The sequence below is a fragment of the Temnothorax nylanderi genome, unplaced genomic scaffold (genome assembly GCF_030848795.1).
Source record: "Temnothorax nylanderi isolate EJ_2023f unplaced genomic scaffold, tnyl_v1.0 TNYL_tig0323_pilon, whole genome shotgun sequence".
In the NCBI taxonomy this organism is placed as follows: domain Eukaryota; kingdom Metazoa; phylum Arthropoda; class Insecta; order Hymenoptera; family Formicidae; genus Temnothorax; species Temnothorax nylanderi.
In genome coordinates, this window is record NW_027249385.1 from 168414 (window position 1) to 189745 (window position 21332).

Here is a 21332-nt window from a genome sequence, read left to right on the forward strand (position 1 = left end):
GAGCATTACAATACCCTTTCTAGGCAGCTGCTTTAGAATTTCTCCTGTGATCAAGTCAAATCCCGGTGCTTTTTTTGTTTTCAGTCTTGTTTTAATCTCCTCAGTTACTTCCTTTGGAGTCACAGGGGTGGTGTTTTCCCACTTTTGATTATTTACTTTTTCTAGGATATTGTCCATCTGCTCTACGTTAGGCTTAAAAATGTCAGCCAAGTGCTCAGCAAATAATATCGCTTTCTGTTTATTGTCCTTGGCCCATGGACCTTCTTCCCTCCTGATGGGAGGGATTGATGTTATGGGTCTCCTGATCTTTTTGGTCGCTTTCCAAAGTGAGTAGCCAGTCTCTTCATCCGCCGACAGATTCTGCAGGTACGAGTTTATTGTTTCTTCTTTAAGATTTTGTATCTCCCTTTTGAGCCTTTGAGTTTTATTGTTTAAGATAGTTTTGTCAAATGGGTCTCTCGTCTGCTGCCATCTTCTTCTGGCTCTTCTCTTTTCCTTGACAAGTTCCCTGATTTTAACCGGATAAATTTACTCCTTTAGTTGTATATGTAGCCTCTTTAGTATTATTATAGGTAATTGTTTGGATGAGCCTGGTAAAGTTTTCAGTTTCTTTTTCGAGTTGTTCCGTAGTTCGCACTTTATACGCAAATTAATATTTTTCTGAAGTTTAATTCTAAAGCTTTCCCAGTCAGTGGTTTTCTTAACAAGAGTAGGGCGGGCGACTCTTCTTATTACCCTTTCACTCAGTGTTAGGATAACGGTTGAATGGTCTGAATCCAAATCAAAGTTTTCTTCAACTTTAATAAAGCTAGGTGATACTTTTCTTGTTATAAAGAAGTCTAGTATATCAGGAGTTTTATTTATATTCGTAGGCCAATATATAGGCTTACCCGTTGAGTGATAGTTACACCCTGTTCCATGGATGGCTTTTCTCAGCTCTCTGCCCTTTGTTGTGGTTAGTCTCAATTCCCGGTCTACGTGTTTTGCATTAAGATCACCACCTACTATAAATCTTTCACCTGGGTGTTGAAGGAGAGTCTGGTAGTCTTCTTGTTTCATATTATGTCTTTGTGGGCAATATACTGCTCCAACCTTCAATTTCTGCTTGGTAGACTTAATGCCAACCACTGTAATTGTATATCTACACGTTGTAGACAGCTTTCCTCATAGTGATTAATTGATTCTTTAATTATAACCGCAATACCACCTTTTGCTTAATTGTCTAGGTGGATAGTATGGTACACTTTATATCCTCTTATCTTGATATATGATTGTCTTGTCATGTGTCTCTGAGATTAGACATACATCTATGTGCCAAGTATTAAGGCTTAGCTTTGTTGAAGGTTTGTGGCTGAGACTTTGCTCCCTTTGCCTTAATACTATTATCCCTTCTTTTCTGTAATTCTTTAGCTATAATACAACCCCTGTAGTTAGCTGGGTGTGCCTCAGAGCAGTTAATGCACTTTACCGGAGTGTTTTTAGCTTTAACGCACTCCACTGTGAGATGGTTGCCAGCACACTTAACACAGTTGGGTTTTCTTTTACAGAATCTTTGAGTGTGGCCATATCTTTGGCATTTTTTGCATTGTGGGATCATTTTGCTGTTTCTTATCGCTTCAATTTTAACTTTCATGTAGTTAATGTACTGAATAGTGTAGATTCTGTTGATATCTTCAGAGCTATTGAAGACTAATGTATACAGTGGCAGACGAATGAATTCCACCTTATTATTTACAACATTGTTTCTAAATTTTTGTACTACCTCTTGGATCTTAAAGCTTTTTTTTCTAGTTCTTTGCTAATGTTCTCAACAGGAGTTGACGGATGCAGATTTCTGGCCATCACTCGTATAGGCCTAGAAGCTTTATTCTCATACGTATGCCATTCATATTTCGTAATGTTCATTAAAGATGTCAGTTCTCTATATTCTGTATCAGAGCTGACATTTATTTTAATCTGAATTTCCTTTTGGTAGCGTTTTTTTCCTCTTCTAGAGTTTCTGGTGACTGTTCCGCTTTTTCTTTTCTTGTCTCTTTTCAATATCCAGTCTGTTTCACGAGTTAATTCTTCTTCATCTGTGTAATATTCTTGTTCACAGTAGGTTGATATTTTTTGTTTTGACGATTCTTCTATAAGTCTACGTATTTCTTCTTGTGCATTATCCATAGCAGTTTTTAGTTGTTCTAATTTATGCTTAAGAATCCTATTCTCTTGTTTCAATGTTTCTACTTCCTCATTGTTTTCTTTTTTGCTGCTAGCGATTGAGAAAGATGTGCTCCTTCTAATTTGATCTTTAACAAGCAATAGTTAGCCTTCCCCAGAATCCATAGGGCCTGTCTGCGAAAAGGGTGGATTTTCCAGCTCAACTGGGCTGCCACCTAGGGTATTTCCGTACGTTTTTTCCATTGCTTCATCTTGTTGTTAGTTTTGGTCCACCCCGGGTATTTTATTTCCCCGGTACCCTCCGGCATGCCGGCGAGCATTCTCCAATCCGTCACCTGGGGAGGCGCCCGATGGGGGACTAACACCCCACACGGGCCCCCTTAATTTGAATAACTTTTGTCTGAAACATTTTTTTATTTGCCTGATATTTTTTTAGATTCAAGGAAATCTTTGTAACTTTTTCAATATTTAGCTTACGATATCTCGATAATTGTTTGTCAAGGGGAAAAGTGATATAACTGATATAGGACTTTTTTACTTTTGGTGTCAAAAATATGCTGTTGCAATAGTACCTCCATTTTTTTTAATATTTGTGTATATAAAAGCTCCAAGGAGATGTATACACAAATACATATTCCCAAATACGGGACTTGAAATGAGCCATTGTAATTTATGTAGATTAATTTTATGAACTAATGACATATCTAGTTGTAGAAGGAAATAAATCTTATTTAATATCTAAGGATGTTCTGGAGGCACTAACTAAAAGTATATGTAGGAAACATTTAAAACACCGATATTAATTCTCCAGGGATCCAAAGACAAAAAATGTATATATATAGTTACGGCAAATCTAATAGAATGTAAAAGACGTAGATTTAGTAACTGTAAATACCTGTTACTATGAAAAAAAATCTTGAAAAAAATTGTAAATCGTTTCAAATTTTGTTCCTATATTTTTGTTTGTTGATAATCTACTTGTGTATAAAATATCATTATATTGGTAACATCTTTTAATGTTTACACTTTTCTCTGTAAAACTCTCTGTCAAACGGATATTCAAATAACTTTTTATCTAAATTGTGAATCGATCTGTTTGACCCCGAATTTTGAAAGAGAATACAGAATATGATATTAAATTTTCATCAACTTCGTAGCATTTTGACAAACTATCCAGTACATTCTTAGCTTAATATAGGTATAATCTTATTTTAAATTTTATTTGTTTAATAAAACTGTGAGTTGAAAGAGAACTTAGAGATTAGACACCAAGCAGCGTTCGAATCATATAGCACTACCCATACAGCACAAAATATTTTCAAAAAATGTTTATAAATATTTCTATAAAAATATTGAAAGAAACATTTTAAAATGGTTTTAGGAATATTTTAAAATGGTTTAAAAACCTTTTGTGGTAACATTTTTAATAATATTTTAAGAATCTTTTAAAAATATTTATAAAAATGTTTTTCTTTATTACCTTACTCTTTATCACCTTACTAGCTAGCGGCGCGGGCGTCGCGCGTCGTTGCAAACTAGCACGGAAAGATGCGCTACTTTGCATCTTTCTTAATTAAGAATATTTCATAATATTTCAAAAATATTTGAAAAAGGATTATAAAACCAATAATAAATAAATTTAAAATATTTTTTAAATATTTTGGAACAAGATTATAAAACAATAAATTTGTAGATTTAAATTAATATTTCGCACCGTCAACAGCGATCGGCTCTCAATTAGACCGGTTCCTTCCACGTAATTTAGTATAATCACACATACTCACCACACGCACATTTAGCCGAAAAATTATGTAATCCCATTCTTAATCTTCATTGTAATAATAGCGGGCAAAATATAAAATTCAAAATAGGTTTCCCCCGAAAATCCTGCCCGATCACCTCCGAACTTATGTAACACCCGCGAGAAGTACACACATATCTCATTCACACTTATCATAAATGTATTTGCTTTCTCTGATTCTCTTTTATTATTTTGTTAATAAATGCTTATTATTCTATTTTAAATAATAATCTCAATCTCCATTTATTTATAATCTAAAACCTCAAAAACCATTCATTTCGCTCTCAAAACCGTACAAGGTCCGATCCTGAGTTAAAGAGATTAAATTCTCTGACTAAATACAGGACCGACGATCGCACCGCTCACGGAAGGTGTCCTAGCGTCCTTACGGACGTTGACCCATCCCAGATAGCCAAGCGTGATAGAGCATATTGAGCAAACTAATGCATTGCATGTGTTTTCATATATTTGCTGTAAATTTGCTGACATCAAAATAGAACACGTTACAAATACAGTTACATGATTGCTTATACATGCAATCAGTTGACGCAATTTCAAGAGCAAACTGTCCGCAATATTGGTACGTTATGTTGTCTGCAACATGTCGTGCTATCACAAATCCCTCACAAATTGATGCTGTCACGTTGCAATCAATTTGCTGTTAATAGAAATATAATTCATATGAGTTCAACCCGACAAGCATAATGCTGTCTCACCTTGTCCCGAGTTTGTCAAAATTAGTTGCATTAATTTGTTGGCAACATGGCAGCAAACTCACAGCATTTGGCTATCTGGGATTCTGAGCCATCGAAAGTGCGTTCGGCTCGCGCCACGCGCCTCAGAGCGTGTACCTGCGAGCGACGGAGTAAGTATCTGCTTGCGTCCTTCCTTATCCCTACCCCTCTGGTTAGCCTTTCCTTCGCTTCCCAATTTTTCTTATCCTAATTCTGGGGTTGGACGTAACAGTTTAATCATATGCGAGTTTCAAATATTCCAATAAGTGAACCGCTAATTCAGGAAAAAGCGATATCTATAGCAGATAATTTAGGTGTCGAAAATTTCAATTGTTTAAGTGATTGGTTGTGGAGATTCCAAGTTAGTATAAGTTATATATTTTATTTAAGTTGCTGTATGAATAATAAAGAATATATCATACATGCAATACTATCTACTAAATTTTTTTAGTCAACCTCGTTAACACGAACAAATTCGTGTTAACGAGGGGCAAAATTTCCTCGTTAACCCGAACACCCGGTTAACACGAACTCAAATCCCGGTCCCTTCGAATTCGTGTTAACGAGGGTTTACTGTATTATCTTTTAATTATAAGTTTAATTTTCGAACTTTCTTGGACCACTTACAACGTTGTAATTGGTAGAAAAGTAGCCCTTAGGCCTAGTTCCACAAACATTGGTTAACTTTTAACCTTAGGTTAACTCACTCTTCATTTCTTTGTAACGTTTCCCTTAGAAAGAAACGAAGAGTGAGTTAACTAAGATTAAAAGTTAACCGACGTTTGTGGAACTGGGCCTTAGTCGGAAAGTTAACCGAAAAATGCTACTTGGACAGTGAGACGTAACAGTAAGATTTTGACCAATCGCGTTGCTCGATTTGGCCATACGTAACCGAATTGAGTAACGCGATTAGGACCAAAACACAACTCCAGATAGCACCGTGTCTGCATTGTTGTTGGCATGTTGCCGACAACATAGTATGTGTTGCTATCAGAATTGTGGCAACTGAGTCCGCATTTGTCGGCAAATTGATGCCTTCACGATATAACAATTTTGTATAACAACTTGCCAGCAACTTGTTGGCAACTTCCCTGCTGAAAATGACCGATTGAATCCGATTGGTTCCGCATTAAATTTGGTGAAATTGAATCGGAATGAATGCGTTTTCAATCCGGTTAATCGGATGCCCGATTGGAAGTGAATCGGTTTTAATAACAAATCAATCGGAATCGTTTTTAATTTAGCATTTCCGGATTGATCTGAATCCGACTGAATCGGTTTCAATCGTATTAATGCCAATCCATTTTAAGCGGGTAAATAAAATGACCACATGAATCCTATTGAATCCGCATCAATCGTGAAATTTTAATACAACACCGGAATCGGATTTAATGCGATATTTCCGGATTCATCTGAATCCGACTCAATCGGTTTCAATCGTATCTGCGCTTAATCTATTTAAATCGGGTAATTATAATAAAGTAATAAAGAATCCTGTTTATATATCCGAAATTCACGGATTCTATTAGTTTGAATCGGTCAGTCAATCCGTATAAATCATTATAATTTCGTGATTTCGGGGTTCATGAAATCATAACGATTTAAACGATTGACTAAGACCGATTCAAACCGATAGAAAACGAGTGAAATTACATCCTTGAGTACGAATCCGTTTCAATCGTTTCCAATCGGTATAATTGTTATGAAATCATGACGATTCAAACCGATAGGAACCGATTAAAATTACATCGTTAATTGATTACGAATCCGTTTCAATCGGTTTCGATCGGTGTAATCGTTACGAAATCATAACGATTCAAACCGATAGGAACCGATTGAAATTACATCGTTGAATACCAATCCGTTTCAATCGTTTTCAATCAGTGTAATCGTTTATAAAATCATAACGATTCAAATCGATAGAATCCGATTGAAATTACATCCTTGAATACCAATCCGTTTCAATCGTTTTCAGTCGGTGTAATCGTTATAAATCCGTGATTTCCGAATCAAGAATCCAGATTCATGCGGATTCAAAATTTTTAATCGGATTCAATCGGTCATTTTTAGCAGGGTTATGCTGCGGTCTAAAATCGTCTGATTCAAAATTCGAGCTGTTGCTGTCATGTTGCTGTAATAATTCATAGAATCACACAATGCTGTCATATTGTTAGCAACGCGAAGTAAATTTGATGCTGCTCTCTTGCCGACAAATTGCTGGCAATACATATATCCAATGTTGCCTGCGTGTTGCTTCAAATATTAAATTACTCGAAATCAATTGAAGCAAATGTACGGCAAGTTGCCAGCATCATAAGCAATCACAGATTTGCGCGATTTTGCTCAGACACGCTTTGCTATCTGGGACATGGCCTAACGTATCCTGATTGTCAAGCGTCGTCTACAATATATGGAGTAAGCGTGGAGTAAGGAGTAATAGCGTTTTTTACTGGCAGAGCTGGTGCGCACTCAGTGCACATTAAAGCCGTCGTACACAAACCAACGTAAAGTATATGTTTAATATAAACGGATTAAATCATGAAATCCTCAATATTCTTTATTGCACTATTTAGTAAAATATATGTACTGGGTATTTTATCAGTCGAAATATTTGCATTTTACTATATTAGAGATTAAATCAGTGTACAACGGCTTTAATGTGCACTGAGTGCGCACCAGCTCTGCCAGTGAAAAACGCTATAAGAGTAAGCATAAGAGGGCTATTTTCGATTTAAGAGAGCTGGCGTAAGGGCGTAAGCGAAATAAATTAATTTTATTTCTTACTCCTACTCTTACTCTTACACTTACGCTCGGCCAATCAAGACCTAACAGGTTATAACGTTTAATCTTGCCTACTCTTACTTCTCACTCCAGGCTTACTCCACGTATTGTAGACCGATCTTCAGAATACGCCAAAGCTTGTGCGTTACTTACGTCCACGATTACGACTGTCGTATTGCTATGCCATGTTATTATGTACTTTGGCCCTTGGTCAAAACCTTACCACAGTATAAGTACATACAGTAGTGACACTGAGCGTCGGCACCTTTGACGTAGTGAGTCCCAGATCACATGACTCGCAGCCATCTTCTGGGCTGTACGAACACTTAAGAGAGAAAGAGAGAAAAGTATATTTCTCTTTGTCGTACGTACAGGCCGCCATATTCCTGGTAGGATAAACCGATGCATGCGCACTAGAAATTGAGTACCACTAAAAAAGTTCAGGATCTCTACTGTGTATACTTATACTTTGACCTTACTGTTACGTCTTACTGAAAGAGTGTGTGGTCAGCATTACCTCAGTGCTCTCGACCATACTGTGGGCCAGATAAGAATGAGAGAGGAACCAGAGATTTTTCTCTCCCGTTTGCTTACCGTGGCTATTATATGGCAGCCCGCGTTCCAGGTTAAATATATTTCAGTGGTTACAACACTTAGGCTGCATTCTAATATTTACAATCAGCAATTATCAGTACTGAAAATCTATACGTGACGTCAAATATAGAAAAATATAGATTTTCAGTACTGGCAGTGAATATCGGAATGCAGCCATTATTGACTAGATATCATAGTAGTTCCTCCCGGGAAAAAAGGATTAGATCTGACCAGATAAAATTATATTGTCTGCGCAGATCTGGTCATATATGTTCATATACAACTATATATAACTATATATGAGGTGTAATTTGGTCTTCGACGGCTCGGACCATATCTGCTCAAATCGGACCATATCTGCTCAGGTCGAACCATATCTGTGATTGAATATCATCGAAACAGTCTAGATCTGTCTGTATCTGTTTAGTTTAGATATAACCATATCTATACTCGAATGCGATCCAAAATACATTACATCTGACTATATCTGTCCAGATATAAGTCGAACTGAGGTTGTGTTTAATCGAAAACTGTTCAGGTCTGACGATATCTGGCCATGTTTAACTATAACAAATTAAATGTTCGATGTTCGTCTAATGTGATATTTAAATATATAAATATGAATTTATTTATAGATACATAGCAAATTAAAGATATTCAATTAAATATCTTTGATATAATTATATAAAAATAATTTATAATAAAGATATAATTTGCAAAAAACAAGTATTTTTTATTAAAAAAACATTTTAGTTATTTGTTATAAAAGCATTTTCATCAATTCGCTTTATATCTAAAATACAAAAGACAATCACAGAAATATAAGTTATTTCGTACATTGTAAGCTTACAGATGATGGATAAACAAAAGTGAAAAAATTCTCAGTTTGATTATTATTTAATAGCTAGATTACATTAAAAATTTTATTGAAGTTATTTGAAGACTTGCATAAATAATTACCAACTCGAATAAGAATTATTAGAGACTTTACATTTTTTACTTTAATTAATAACACAGGCACACAAAATAAAAAAAGTGGTCTGTTCTTTTGACCAGACCCACCTATCTTTATGTATTTTGACGCGCTGAATCCGAATCTGAAGTCCGTTTAGCCCAAACACCCTCAAAATTTCGAGTAAATCGCAAAAAATAGCTAAAAATGGCGAAAAATCACGTTAACAAGTGCGAGAAAATTCGGAAAAATTTTTTCTGACCTGGATCAAGTGTGTTTCTTTTGTATTTTGACGCGCTGAATCCGAATCTGAAGTCCGTTTAGCCCAAACACCCTCAAAATTTCGAGTAAATCGCAAAAAGTAGCTAAAAATGGCGAAAAATCACGTTAACGAGTGCGAGAAAATTCGGAAAAAATTTTTCTGACCTGGATCAAGTGTGTTTTTTTTGTATTTTGACGCGCTGAATCCGAATCTGAAGTCCGTTTAGCCCAAACACCCTCAAAATTTCGAGTAAATCGCAAAAAATAGCTAAAAATTGCGAAAAATCACGTTAACGAGTGCGAGAAAATTCGGAAAAATTTATTCTGACCTGGATCAAGTGTGTTTCTTTTGTATTTTAATGCGCTGATTCCGAATCTGAAGTCTGTTGAGCTCCATTACTAAAAAAATTTGGCAAAATCACAAATTAAAAAAAAATGAAAATTGTGAATAGTAAAAAATCCAGAAAAAAAATGTCATGGATATGAATTACTTCAGAACAAATTGTACGGAATCAGGTTTACTTTGATGTTCTTCTTATACTGTTTTTCTTTTGTATTTTAATGCGCTGATTCCGAATCTGAAGTCTGTTGAGCTCCATTACTAAAAAAATTTGGCAAAATCACAAATTAAAAAAAAATGAAAATTGTGAATAGTAAAAAATCCAGAAAAAAAATGTCATGGATATGAATTACTTCAGAACAAATTGTACGGAATCAGGTTTACTTTGATGTTCTTCTTATACTGTTTTTCTTTTGTAGCGAACTCTTTTCTCTTCGAATGACCTATGCAGTGGGTTTCTCTTTCTCTTCTTCCCATTCTGATTCGTTTCTCTCTTTAGTGTCCAACAGTAATCTGCCATCATGTTGATATCCCATCTTCTTTGGTATCGAAATTCCATTTCACGTATATCGTGATGGAATCGTTCTCCTTGTTCTTCACTGTAGTCTCCAAGGTTTTCAGGAAAGTAGTTAAGATGAGAATGTAGGAAGTGCAATTTGAGATTCATCAAGCAACCTAACTTTTTAAAATTTTTCAACAACTCTTCAACCAAAATCTGGTAATCCTCACTCCTCTCATAACGGGAATACATATGCATCTATTCCAATAGGTCACTCAACGAAGCTCAAAGAGACTTACGAGAATTTGCAGATAGTATTGAAGAAAATAAAGTATTTGGAACATCAATGGAAAGTTTGCGGTGATCTGAAAATTTTAACTATGATCCTAGGCCAACAATCAGATTTCACAAAAAATCCCTGCTTCTTATGTTTATGGGATAGTAGGGACAGGATAAATCACTATATTCAGAAAGAATGGCCAAAGAGGACGGAGTTTCATCCAGGATCAAGGAACATTAAACGCAGACCATTGATTGATCCTTCGAAAATTCTGCTACCACCTCTTCATATCAAGCTTGGTCTCATGAAGCAGTTTGTCAAAGCTTTGAATAAAGATAGTGACTGTTTTCAATACTTAGGAAAGAAGTTTCCCGCGATAAGTGATTCAAAATTGAAAGAGGGTATCTTTGATGGTCCTCAAATTCGAACTCTTTTTCGAGACGAAAATTTCATTACACAGATGAATGACACTGAAAAAGCAGCGTGGCAAAGTTTCAGGAATGTATCTCAAAACTTTTTAGGAAATGAGAGGAGTAAGGATTACCAGATTTGGTAGAAGAGTTGTTGAAAAATTTTAAAAAGTTAGGTTGCTTGATGAATCTCAAATTGCACTTCCTACATTCTCATCTTAACTACTTTCCTGAAAACCTTGGAGACTACAGTAAAGAACAAAGAGAACGATTCCATCAAGATATACGTGAAATGGAATTTCGATACCAAGGAAGATGGGATATCAACATGATGGCAGATTACTGTTGGACACTAAAGAGAGAAACGAATCAGAATGGGAAGAAGAGAAAGAGAAACCCACTGCATAGGTCATTCGAAGAGAAAAGAGTTCGCTACAAAAGAAAAACAGTATAAGAAAAACATCAAAGTAAACCTGATTCCGTACAATTTGTTCTGAAGTAATTCATATCCATGACATTTTTTTTCTGGATTTTTACTATTCACAATTTTCATTTTTTTTTAATTTGTGATTTTGCCAAATTTTTTTAGTAATGGAGCTCAACAGACTTCAGATTCGGAATCAGCGCATTAAAATACAAAAGAAACACACTTGATCCAGGTCAGAATAAATTTTTCCGAATTTTCTCGCACTCGTTAACGTGATTTTTCTAAATTTTTAGCTATTTTTTGCGATTTACTCGAAATTTTGAGGGTGTTTGGGCTAAACGGACTTCAGATTCGGATTCAGCGCGTCAAAATACAAAAAAACACACTTGATCCAAGGTCAGAAAAAATTTTTCCGAATTTTCTCGCACTCGTTAACGTGACTTTTCGCCATTTTTAGCTACTTTTTGCGATTTACTCGAAATTTTGAGGGTGTTTGGGCTAAACGGACTTCAGATTCGGATTCAGCGCGTCAAAATACATAAAGATAGGTGGGTCTGGTCAAAAGAACAGACCACTTTTTTTATTTTGTGTGCCTGTGTAATTATTATTTACTGGTTATACAGGGTGTAACAAAAAGATCGGAAAAAGATTGTTGTAAAAAAAACAAAAAAAAATTATTTTAAAAAATTTAATTGCATTTTGTAGACGCATTCAATTTTGCAAAATTGCAAATGTAAAGATTAATAAAAATTAATATTATTATTTGATTCTTTTCATTATTCTACGTATAAAAGTTTGAAGGTAAAGTTATCGAAAAGTGAATACTTTATGAGATATCTCATATTTTATATTAAAAATGTCATGACGAAATTTAAAATATTTCAGGAAATTCTTAACGAAAAAGAGCTTTATCTTAGTGTTTTGAAAATATCTCGACAAGGGTTAGAAGAATATGACATAAAAAATAGAGGTCCCCGTTTAAAGAACTTAATGTGACCTTGATGTGACTTTCTCAAGATCGTTCAAGGTCAAATCAATATCACCACATAATGGATAAGACTTGGTACCCTACAAGTTTTGTATAAAACATTTCTTCCGAAAACGTCATCTTTCCGAGATAATTCAGTGTCCCGAACTTTTTGTTATACGGCCCTGTGCAAATGTCGGATCATCCGATAGATGGCATTCGATCCCTTATGAAAAAGTAGTACTGGTTTTAATACTGGAAAAAGTATTGGTGAAAGTACTGGAGACATAAGTACTCAAAGCATTACTAAATTCGACCATACTGACTTCGTCAGTATTCCTTCCCAGTACTCATCCAATACTCATTCAGTACTCCCTCCAGTACTCCCCCAGTACTCCCACCAGTACTCCCTCCAGTACTCTTTTAGTACTTATCAAATAATCGTGAGATACTAACGTATGGTACAGGCGCAGTAGGGGAGAGTGGGCACCCTTGAACCACGTTTTTTCAAATCACATTAAAAATGTGAATTTAAAAATTTTAATAACTTCATTATAATATAAATGAGACTATTCGATGTTTAATATAATAAACTTTGTTTGTAAATGATTTAAGAAGTAAATTTTCAGAAATATTTTGCAAAAATAATGATATTTTGAAATGCTGCGTTTGTCACAGTGGACCCCACGCGTGGGGTCGATTGAGCCATAGCGTAGGGTACACTGTGACATGTAATGTGAAAGGTAGGGTACCCTGTGACACGTAGAAGAGATCTGTTTAAATCCTGTTTATTACAAATCTTTGGTCAATTGAAAAACCAAGACTGTGCTAGAGAACCAATTTATCAATAATCTGTGCCTATTAGTTTCTTACAGTACTGGCAGTACTATCATGATAGTACTCCGAATATAAATCTGATAAAGTACTGACCACTTCAATACTTTGGAGTACTAATGAGTATTATTGCTTGTAGTACTGCCAGTACTGTAAGCACTGACAGACACAATACCGACCATTCTGCAGTATTCATGAGTATTAACATACTAATACTCTCAATACTACGAGTACTGTTCACTCAGTACTGAGTACTGATTGCTAGTACTACTTTTTCGTAAGGGATGAGATCCATTTCTCGTATTTAAAATATGACAAACGATAGTATAAGAACGGTATATAAATCAAGTGTACGGTACAACTTATATCATCAGTTGTATCGCACGTTTATAATAAAGTGGCACACAATTTCGAATTAAATCGATATTTATGGTTTTATAACATTTTACATCACTTCATAATTTTTAATTATATCTGAGCAGATCTGGATACATTCGGTAAATAATAATTATATCTCGGCAGATCAAATTATATCTGGCCAGATCTGATGAACCAGATCTGGTCATATCTCGGCAGATCTAATTCTTTTTTCCCGGGCTATTAACCCACTATTTCACATTACCCGCACTTCTTTTATATTATTCATTCTCTTTCTCTCTTTTTGTAGAAAATGTATTGTTGTTTTTATAAAAGTGTTTATATTATTAACATATACCTTTTAGCTGATTGCAAAGTAGGAAGAGATAAATATCGTTGAATCATATTTTGATTAATGGCGGTGATTTGTAGCCAATGTACGAAACCACCTATAGTAAGTCCCCAAATTGTGTGTCTTGTCAAAGGACTCCAATCCATCCTATTGAGTAATAATCATGTTTTAAATTAATATCTTTCTAATCTGCTTTTATTCTAACAAAGATTCTCTCTCACACTCACTCATTCATTCAAAAAATTGTGATAAATGATGATGACAGATATTTCATTTTATACATATTGAACCAATTATAATGTTAATGAAAAATATCTCATAAAATATCCTATGAAAAAATGTTTTAAATCAAAAGAGACACAAGATGGCACTATCCGTTTCATCATAGGTGGCGCTACTATAGGTCAAACGAGGGTCTACTTAATTTTTTAAATGGAAACCCCACTTTTTATTGTTTTATATAAAAATTGAGATAAAAACAAATACTTTTTATTTGCAACATATTTTTAATAATGCAAATTTTTCGAGATAATCGACTTTAAACAAAGAAAGGAGGGAGCAGCGCCAAGTTTTTTTACAAGAAAAATTTATTTATTTTATTTTAATTAAATATTTATTTTAATTTTGTACTGTTATCTCTTTAATTCTTTGATTAAAATGATTCTTTGTAATATTATAATTTTGTTAAAAAGAATTAAAGCTTGGGTTGGAATGGGAAGACCCTTAAATGGGAATACAAAGATACGTATCACTTGAGTTTTATTTTTTAAAAGTAGTTGCACAACAGTAATTTTTTAAAGCAATATAATTCTCTTTGCAATTGGCGCAATGTAAAGATTTCACATCTTTTTTGAAATACATATCACTAATTTGAGTTAGGTAACGCAATTTTGTGAATTATTTTGTTAGGGAAAAATAAAGCTACTACTATTTAGGATTTTTGGATTTACAACATACATTGCGCGTGTACTTGGCGCCTTTTTTTTACCTTTTTTGAAAAAGGTAATTCTTTTTACCAGGAAACTACGGGAAATATTTTAGAAGCAATAATAAATGTCTTTAAAATGTGTGTCAAAATAGCTGTGTTTGAGCGGTTTAACAAACACTACATTTTGATTTAATGAATTCTACACCACAAAATTGTATTGAAATGCATGTACATACATCGAATTTATTACCCGAAATGTAGTGCTTGTTAAACCGCTCAAACACAGCTATTTTGACTCACATTTTAAAGACATTCATTATTGCTTCTAAAATATTTCTCGCAGTTTCCTGGTGAAAAGAATATTATTTTCTTCTTCTTTCAACCTCAAATAAGGTAGCAAAGCATGTTATACAAGTTCCCGTTGAGGGCAAAAAATGGCGATTTTTATACCACCTCCTTTGTTTTTATAAGTATCTATGAAATTACTAATTATTAAAAAGATTTCTGAGTAAAAATGAAAATTTTCTTAAATAATTTATTCCTTGATTAAAAAATATTTAATAATAATGAAGGCAGGAGTAATTATTTCTAAAGATAAGCTTTTTATTGGTCATAATAATTTGTATTGCTTTACACAAGTATTTTTATCAACAACAATAAATTTCAAAAATTATTAGTAGATATTTATTAATTTGGCTTCCTCATAGAGGAAGCAATGTGCAGGTTTCTACTTGCACACTTAAAAACTATAAGGAAGCAATGTGCAAGTTTCTACTTGCTCACTTAAACAAGTTTCTACTTGCACACTTAAAAACTATGAGAAAGCAATGTACAAGTTTCCACTTGCACACTTAAAAACTATGAGGAAGCAATGTACAAGTTTCTACTTGCACACTTAAAAACTATAAGGAAGCAATGTACAAGTTTCTACTTGCACATTTAAAAACTATGAGGAAGCAATGTGCAAGTTTCTACTTGCACACTTAAAAACTATGAGGAAGCAATGTGCAAGTTTCTACTTGCACACTTTTTTTTATGGATAGAGTATCATTAAAGGTAGATTGGTGTTGAATTTGGCAATGATCGGTGAAGGGGTTACCCATTTTTGCCTAAAAAGTGTACAAGTCATACATGTAATCTTATATATAAGGTATCATTAAAGGGAGGTTGTTTTGAATTTGGCGAAGATTGGTGGAAGGGTTACCGATTTCTGCTTTAAAAATGTATAAGGTAGACCGAGGCAAGGAAAGAACCTTTTTACCGATTATCGCCAAATTCAATACATGTAACTTTTTGAGCAGAAATCGGTAACTCCTTCACTGATCATCGCCAAATTCAATACCTTCCTTAAATAATATTCTATCCATCAAATAACTTACACATTTTTTAAGCAAAAATCAATAACCCTTTTACCGACCCTCGCAAAATTCAAAACATCTTTAATTTAATGATACTCTATGTAAAATTACATGTACATCTTATACACTTTTTAAGCAGAAATCGGTAATCCCTTCACCGATCCTCAAAAAATTCAAAATTTTATAAAGAAAGAACCTTTTTACCGATTATTAGATATACCGATAATCAACCAAATCTTAAAGTATTATATATGAAATAGGGGTAGAAAAGACTGAAGAATATAATAAAATTAGAAATAGCCCTATATTTCAAAATTTGCAAAAGAACCCCTTTACCGATCATCGCCAAAAATTCAATACCAACCTTCTTTAAATGATACTCTATCAATTAAAAAAAAATTCAGCCCAATATCTCAATATTTGCGAAAGTTAGAGCAACCACGGACATTTATAAAAAAATTCAAAATTTTTTTAAAAAAGAACACCTTTACCGATCATCGCCAAATTTAATACCAACCTTCCTTGAATAATACTCTATCGATTAAAAAAAAAACAGCCCGATATCTCAATATTTGCGGAAGTTAGAACAACCACGGACATTTCTAAAAAAATTCAAAATTTTTTTAAAAAAGAACCCCTTTACCAATCATCGCCAAATTCAATACCAACCTTCCTTGAATAATACTCTATCGATTAAAAAAGAAAAAACAGCCCGATATCTCAATATTTGCGGAAGTTAGAGCAACCACGGACATCATGCAATCGTAAAGATTTGGTAAGTTTAGCTGTTTTTAAACAGAAATCGGTAACCCCTTTATTATTAGCAATTTTTATTAATTCTGTTATATTCTTCAGTTTTTTCTACCCCTATTTCATATATAATTCGTTAAGATTTGGTTGATTAGTTCTGAAGTTATAAAAATTTCGGTAAACTTGGTTATTCTTTTTAACAGAAATCGGTAACCCCTTTATTATTAACAATTTTTAATAATTCTATTATATTCTTCAGTCTTTTCTACCCCTATTTCATATATAATTCATTCAGATTTGGTTGATCAGTTCTGGCGTTATAGAAATTTCTGTAAATTTGGCACAGACATACATACACACATACCGACATTCTTTTTAATGCAATATTTCGACGTTTTAAAACACTCTGAACATATTGACATTAAAAACTCAAAAAACAATCTTTTCTTTGGTTTCTTCTACCCCTATTTTATATATAATTCTTTTAAATTTGGTTGATTAGAGCCAACTTTATACGCAATCAAAAGTTCATATACGCAATCAAAGGTTCATATACGAATTTACGAAAACAAAGCTTCCTCTATGAGGAAGCAATAAAGAATTTTCTTACCTAATAAAAAAAAGGTATATATTTAGTTTAGGGGAGCAACCTCCTGCGACCTTAATCTTGACATATAATATATATTATAGAGAGCACTCTTCTGAGTCACCTAAAGGTTTTAACCGTCGCTCATTATTTATTAAAAAGTCATTAACAAAAAAGTTGAAGAAATATAACAGTTTGTGTCAGTGCTAAAAGAAGTAATTTGTTGATATGTATGTATAAATAGTACATATGTAGGCTGGGGAGGAGCTACGTCCCTTCCCCTGGAGCAGAAGTGAGAGGAATGGATCTCGGTTCGCGTAAAAGTTAAAAACCCGAACCGTACAATGCCGTTCAGAGAACCACGCAAAGTGAGATCCACTCCACCCTACCTTTGTTTACAAGGCAAAACGAGGTCTATCATTGTTCGGTTTAGGTTTTCAATTTTCCACGCGAAGCGAGATCCACTCCACCCTACCCCTGTTTACAGGGCGAAATGAGGTCTATCATTGTACGGTTCGGGTTTTCAACTTTCTACGCAAACCACCCCCGCCTACATATGTACTCTCTATACGATATACACACATATCAGCAAATTATTTCCCTTAGTACTGATACAAACTGTTATCTCAGTTATATTTGTTAATAACTTTTTAATAAATAACGAGCGACGGCTAAAACTTTTGGAATGTTACTCAGAAAAGTGCTCTCTATAATATATGTCAATGTCAAAGTCGCAGGAGGTTGCTCCCCTGTACCAAATAATTACTGAAAAAAATGTTTAGTCTATCAAATGTTCAAAGTGATGGCTATTAATTTCAATACAAATCTGGAGACGTAAAATCCGGCGAATGAGTAGATTAAGTGACATATCCTTTATGTCTCTAGATTTTTGTGTCCGCGGATTAGTTAAAAAAATATGCTACTATACCTACAACAGCTTAGAATATGCGATAGCGTATTGTTGGTGCTTGCGCTTCTATTACTTCACAAACTGTGTAAAACACTGAATGGAGTTTTAGGAAACGTATTGCAAAATGCATTGAGTCTATCGTATACTAAAACTAAAATAGAAAATTAGCAAAAGCCCCTATACTTACATAGGTTTGTATTTGAAATATTGCTTGAATCTCTCGCCTTACTAACCCATACAGCACAAACAACATTGCTGAGACGTTGCAATGTTGAATGTTGAAATATAAATATCTTTCTAACGTTGAATCTATGTTGATTTTTCTACATTTCTTTATGTTGATACAACATTGAAACAAGACCAACTCATAAATATTTGAGTTAGGGGCGAATATAAGCAGACCTCTGACGAAGCAAAATCGCGATATCCGCGAGTCTTTGGACCCGGTGCTTCTTATAAGATCTAGATTCTAGAGGAATAATCCAATCTTGTGAGCATTGAATTATTCCTCTAGATTCTAGAGGAATAATCCAATCTTGTGAGCTCAGAAAACAGTAGTACAAACAACACATTTTGCTAAACGCGGCCAATGTTAATCAATATTTATTTCACAATTTAATTGTTGTTGCATTGTTTTTAATGTTTGCCAGTTAATATATTATTACAAGATTTTTGAACACTAAAAAGATATGTTATACACAAGTATAAACAAGAAGGAAGCGTCAGAGTCAGAGGATCACTATACTAGCCCGTTCGATCATCGAGCAATGTTTTCTGAATGTTGAATTATAACGTTTACAAGACATTGCAATTCAGCGGATATTAAACGTTTATGCAATATCTTTTCAATGTTGAATCTACATTTCGCAACGTGGTGCAATATTGCAAATGTTACAATGCAATGTTTTTGAGATTTTGATTCAACGTTTATATGCTGTGTGGGTAAGTGATTAATTAGACGATAAGAAAGATCTTTGTATATTTAAGTAAATGCTTGGGCAGAGAAGAGACGAAGCCCCATATGTCTTTCCCAATGTTACTCTCATTGTCAGTCATTCCTCAATTTCATCATTTTCATCAATTTTATCTTGTTCCTATTTTTAGTCATATATCTTTAATTTGAAATATCTCAGGAACTACAAGTGTTTGGCGCTCGCCCCCTGTACATAGCTGTACATATTAGTGTTAATCGTTAATTCGTCCGCAATAGCATTAGCGATCATTCGCGTTACAGTAATTTGTCGTGTTCGTGATTCGACGGTAAAGTCGCGCCGTCGATAAATAGATCCCGCGTTGGTAACTCGCGCGAAACGTTGGTGGATCGCGATCTAAGTCAATATTCGCACGACTCACCCGACTCGTGCTGCCCGCCCGCGGGTGGCATCCCCAATTATTGGAACAAATACTCGCTCGCGCCGGTTCTCAACAGGAGCGCGACGCGAGCAAAGACTCTCCCTTCGGAAGTCGTCCGATCAACACGACTCTCTCGTTTCGGAAGTCGTCGAGTCAACACACTTTGGGACGTGATCGAGTCTTGCCACTGTTATGTGCATTTTGCTTGCCTGCCTCTTCTGCGTGCCTTTCTTGCCTGCCGCCTGTTTCTACCCTTGCCTGCCGTACATCTTCCCGCTATCACGGAGGGTTTGCCAGCCTACGGGAGACGGACGACTCGAGTACACACCCGAGAGGGCACCGGGCAACGAAACGGTGAGTCGCTTTTGCTTGCATACTACTCGCTGCACGTATTTTATCGTTCATTCGCGTTGCGGGGACCGAGACACACCCCGCTGGTCCTTCGAGTCATGTTCAATCGCCAATCCGGGGATCGCTCTACCGCCCCCCGAGCAATAAGAGACTGCCGCTTGATTCAAAGTTTTATTCAAGAATTAAATCTCTATAACATACTCTCTATAACATGTCAAGATCAATATTCGTGCTGTGTAAGTTTTTCTGTATATTTACTTTTTTTTATCTCTATTTTTATATAAAACAATAAAAAATAAAGGTTTCATTAAAAAAACTAAATTAACCTTTGTTTGACCTATAGTGGCGCCACGTATGATAAAATAATGTCATCTTGTGCCTTCTTTAATTCCAAACAAATTTTGTCTAAAACATTTTTTTCATAGGATACATATTTTATGAGATATTTGCCATTAACATTGTAAATAATTCACCCTGTATATAAGTTTTTATTTTTTCTTATATATGTAATAATTCTCATACATGTAATAACAAATATACTCTCATTCAAATACCAAAATAATACTATTTCCATGAACCAATCGATCGCACGAATTCAATATGATCTTACATTATCCAAATATCCGATGCCTATGTATTCCCTTGAAATATGTTATTAAGCATCAAAATTTAAGGAACATATTTGCATTTTTTATACCCAATCTTAAGTTTAAGCGATAAAACATCTCTTAAAAATTGTATAGCTAAAATCTTTTTTCGGCAACATCTCCGAAACCATCTATTACATCAAAAAATATTTTTAATAAATTCCATTTGTCTTTTATTATAAATAGTAATAATAAATTTTTTGAGACGTAACAAGGTGTTGGTGTTCATATATTCTATACTTTACGTGAAGAAGTAAAGAATTGTAATGTACATACTGTACATATACATATATTCCAACTTAATAGACTGCGCGCCGCAAATTTGTTGGACTTGAAACACAGCTATCTTGGAACATTAATACCCTTCCCTCCCCGGAATAAATAAACTCTTCAAGTTTATTATTAATAACCGGTTATTGCGATAAATATTACCACATGCCTCAGTAGTCAAATTGGTACGACGCCCTTCACGGAATGAGGGAGGTTCCAGGTTCGAATCCTGGCTGAAGTAATATTTTTCGCAATAAATTCTTTACAGTTTAAAACAATTAAATCGCGTCGATTCAATTTCGGGGAGGGCAGGGTATTAATGTTCCAAGATAGCTGTGTTTCAAGTCCGACACATTTGCGGCGCGCAGTCTATCCCAGTGAGAAATGGTTGTTCGAATCGACGTCGATTCGAGCTCGAAGGGATCGA

General features: G+C 34.5%; 1 protein-coding gene across 3 annotated transcripts in view; it reads right to left on the reverse strand.

The window, feature by feature from the left end:
- The window catches only part of LOC139781234 (sodium-coupled monocarboxylate transporter 1-like), an 87794-nt gene extending 73552 nt beyond the window's left edge, over window positions 1–14242 (reverse strand). Inside the window, exon 1 of one of the 3 annotated variants that reach the window (XM_071720062.1) lies at window positions 13759–14242. In XM_071720062.1, the coding sequence (XP_071576163.1) occupies window positions 13759–13898 (140 nt within the window). In that variant the 5' untranslated portion in view covers window positions 13899–14242. The remainder of the gene's footprint in view (window positions 1–13758) is intronic. The other 2 variants (XM_071720061.1, XM_071720063.1) reach the window with 2 other exon arrangements.
- Between the last annotated feature and the right edge of the window lie 7090 nt (window positions 14243–21332).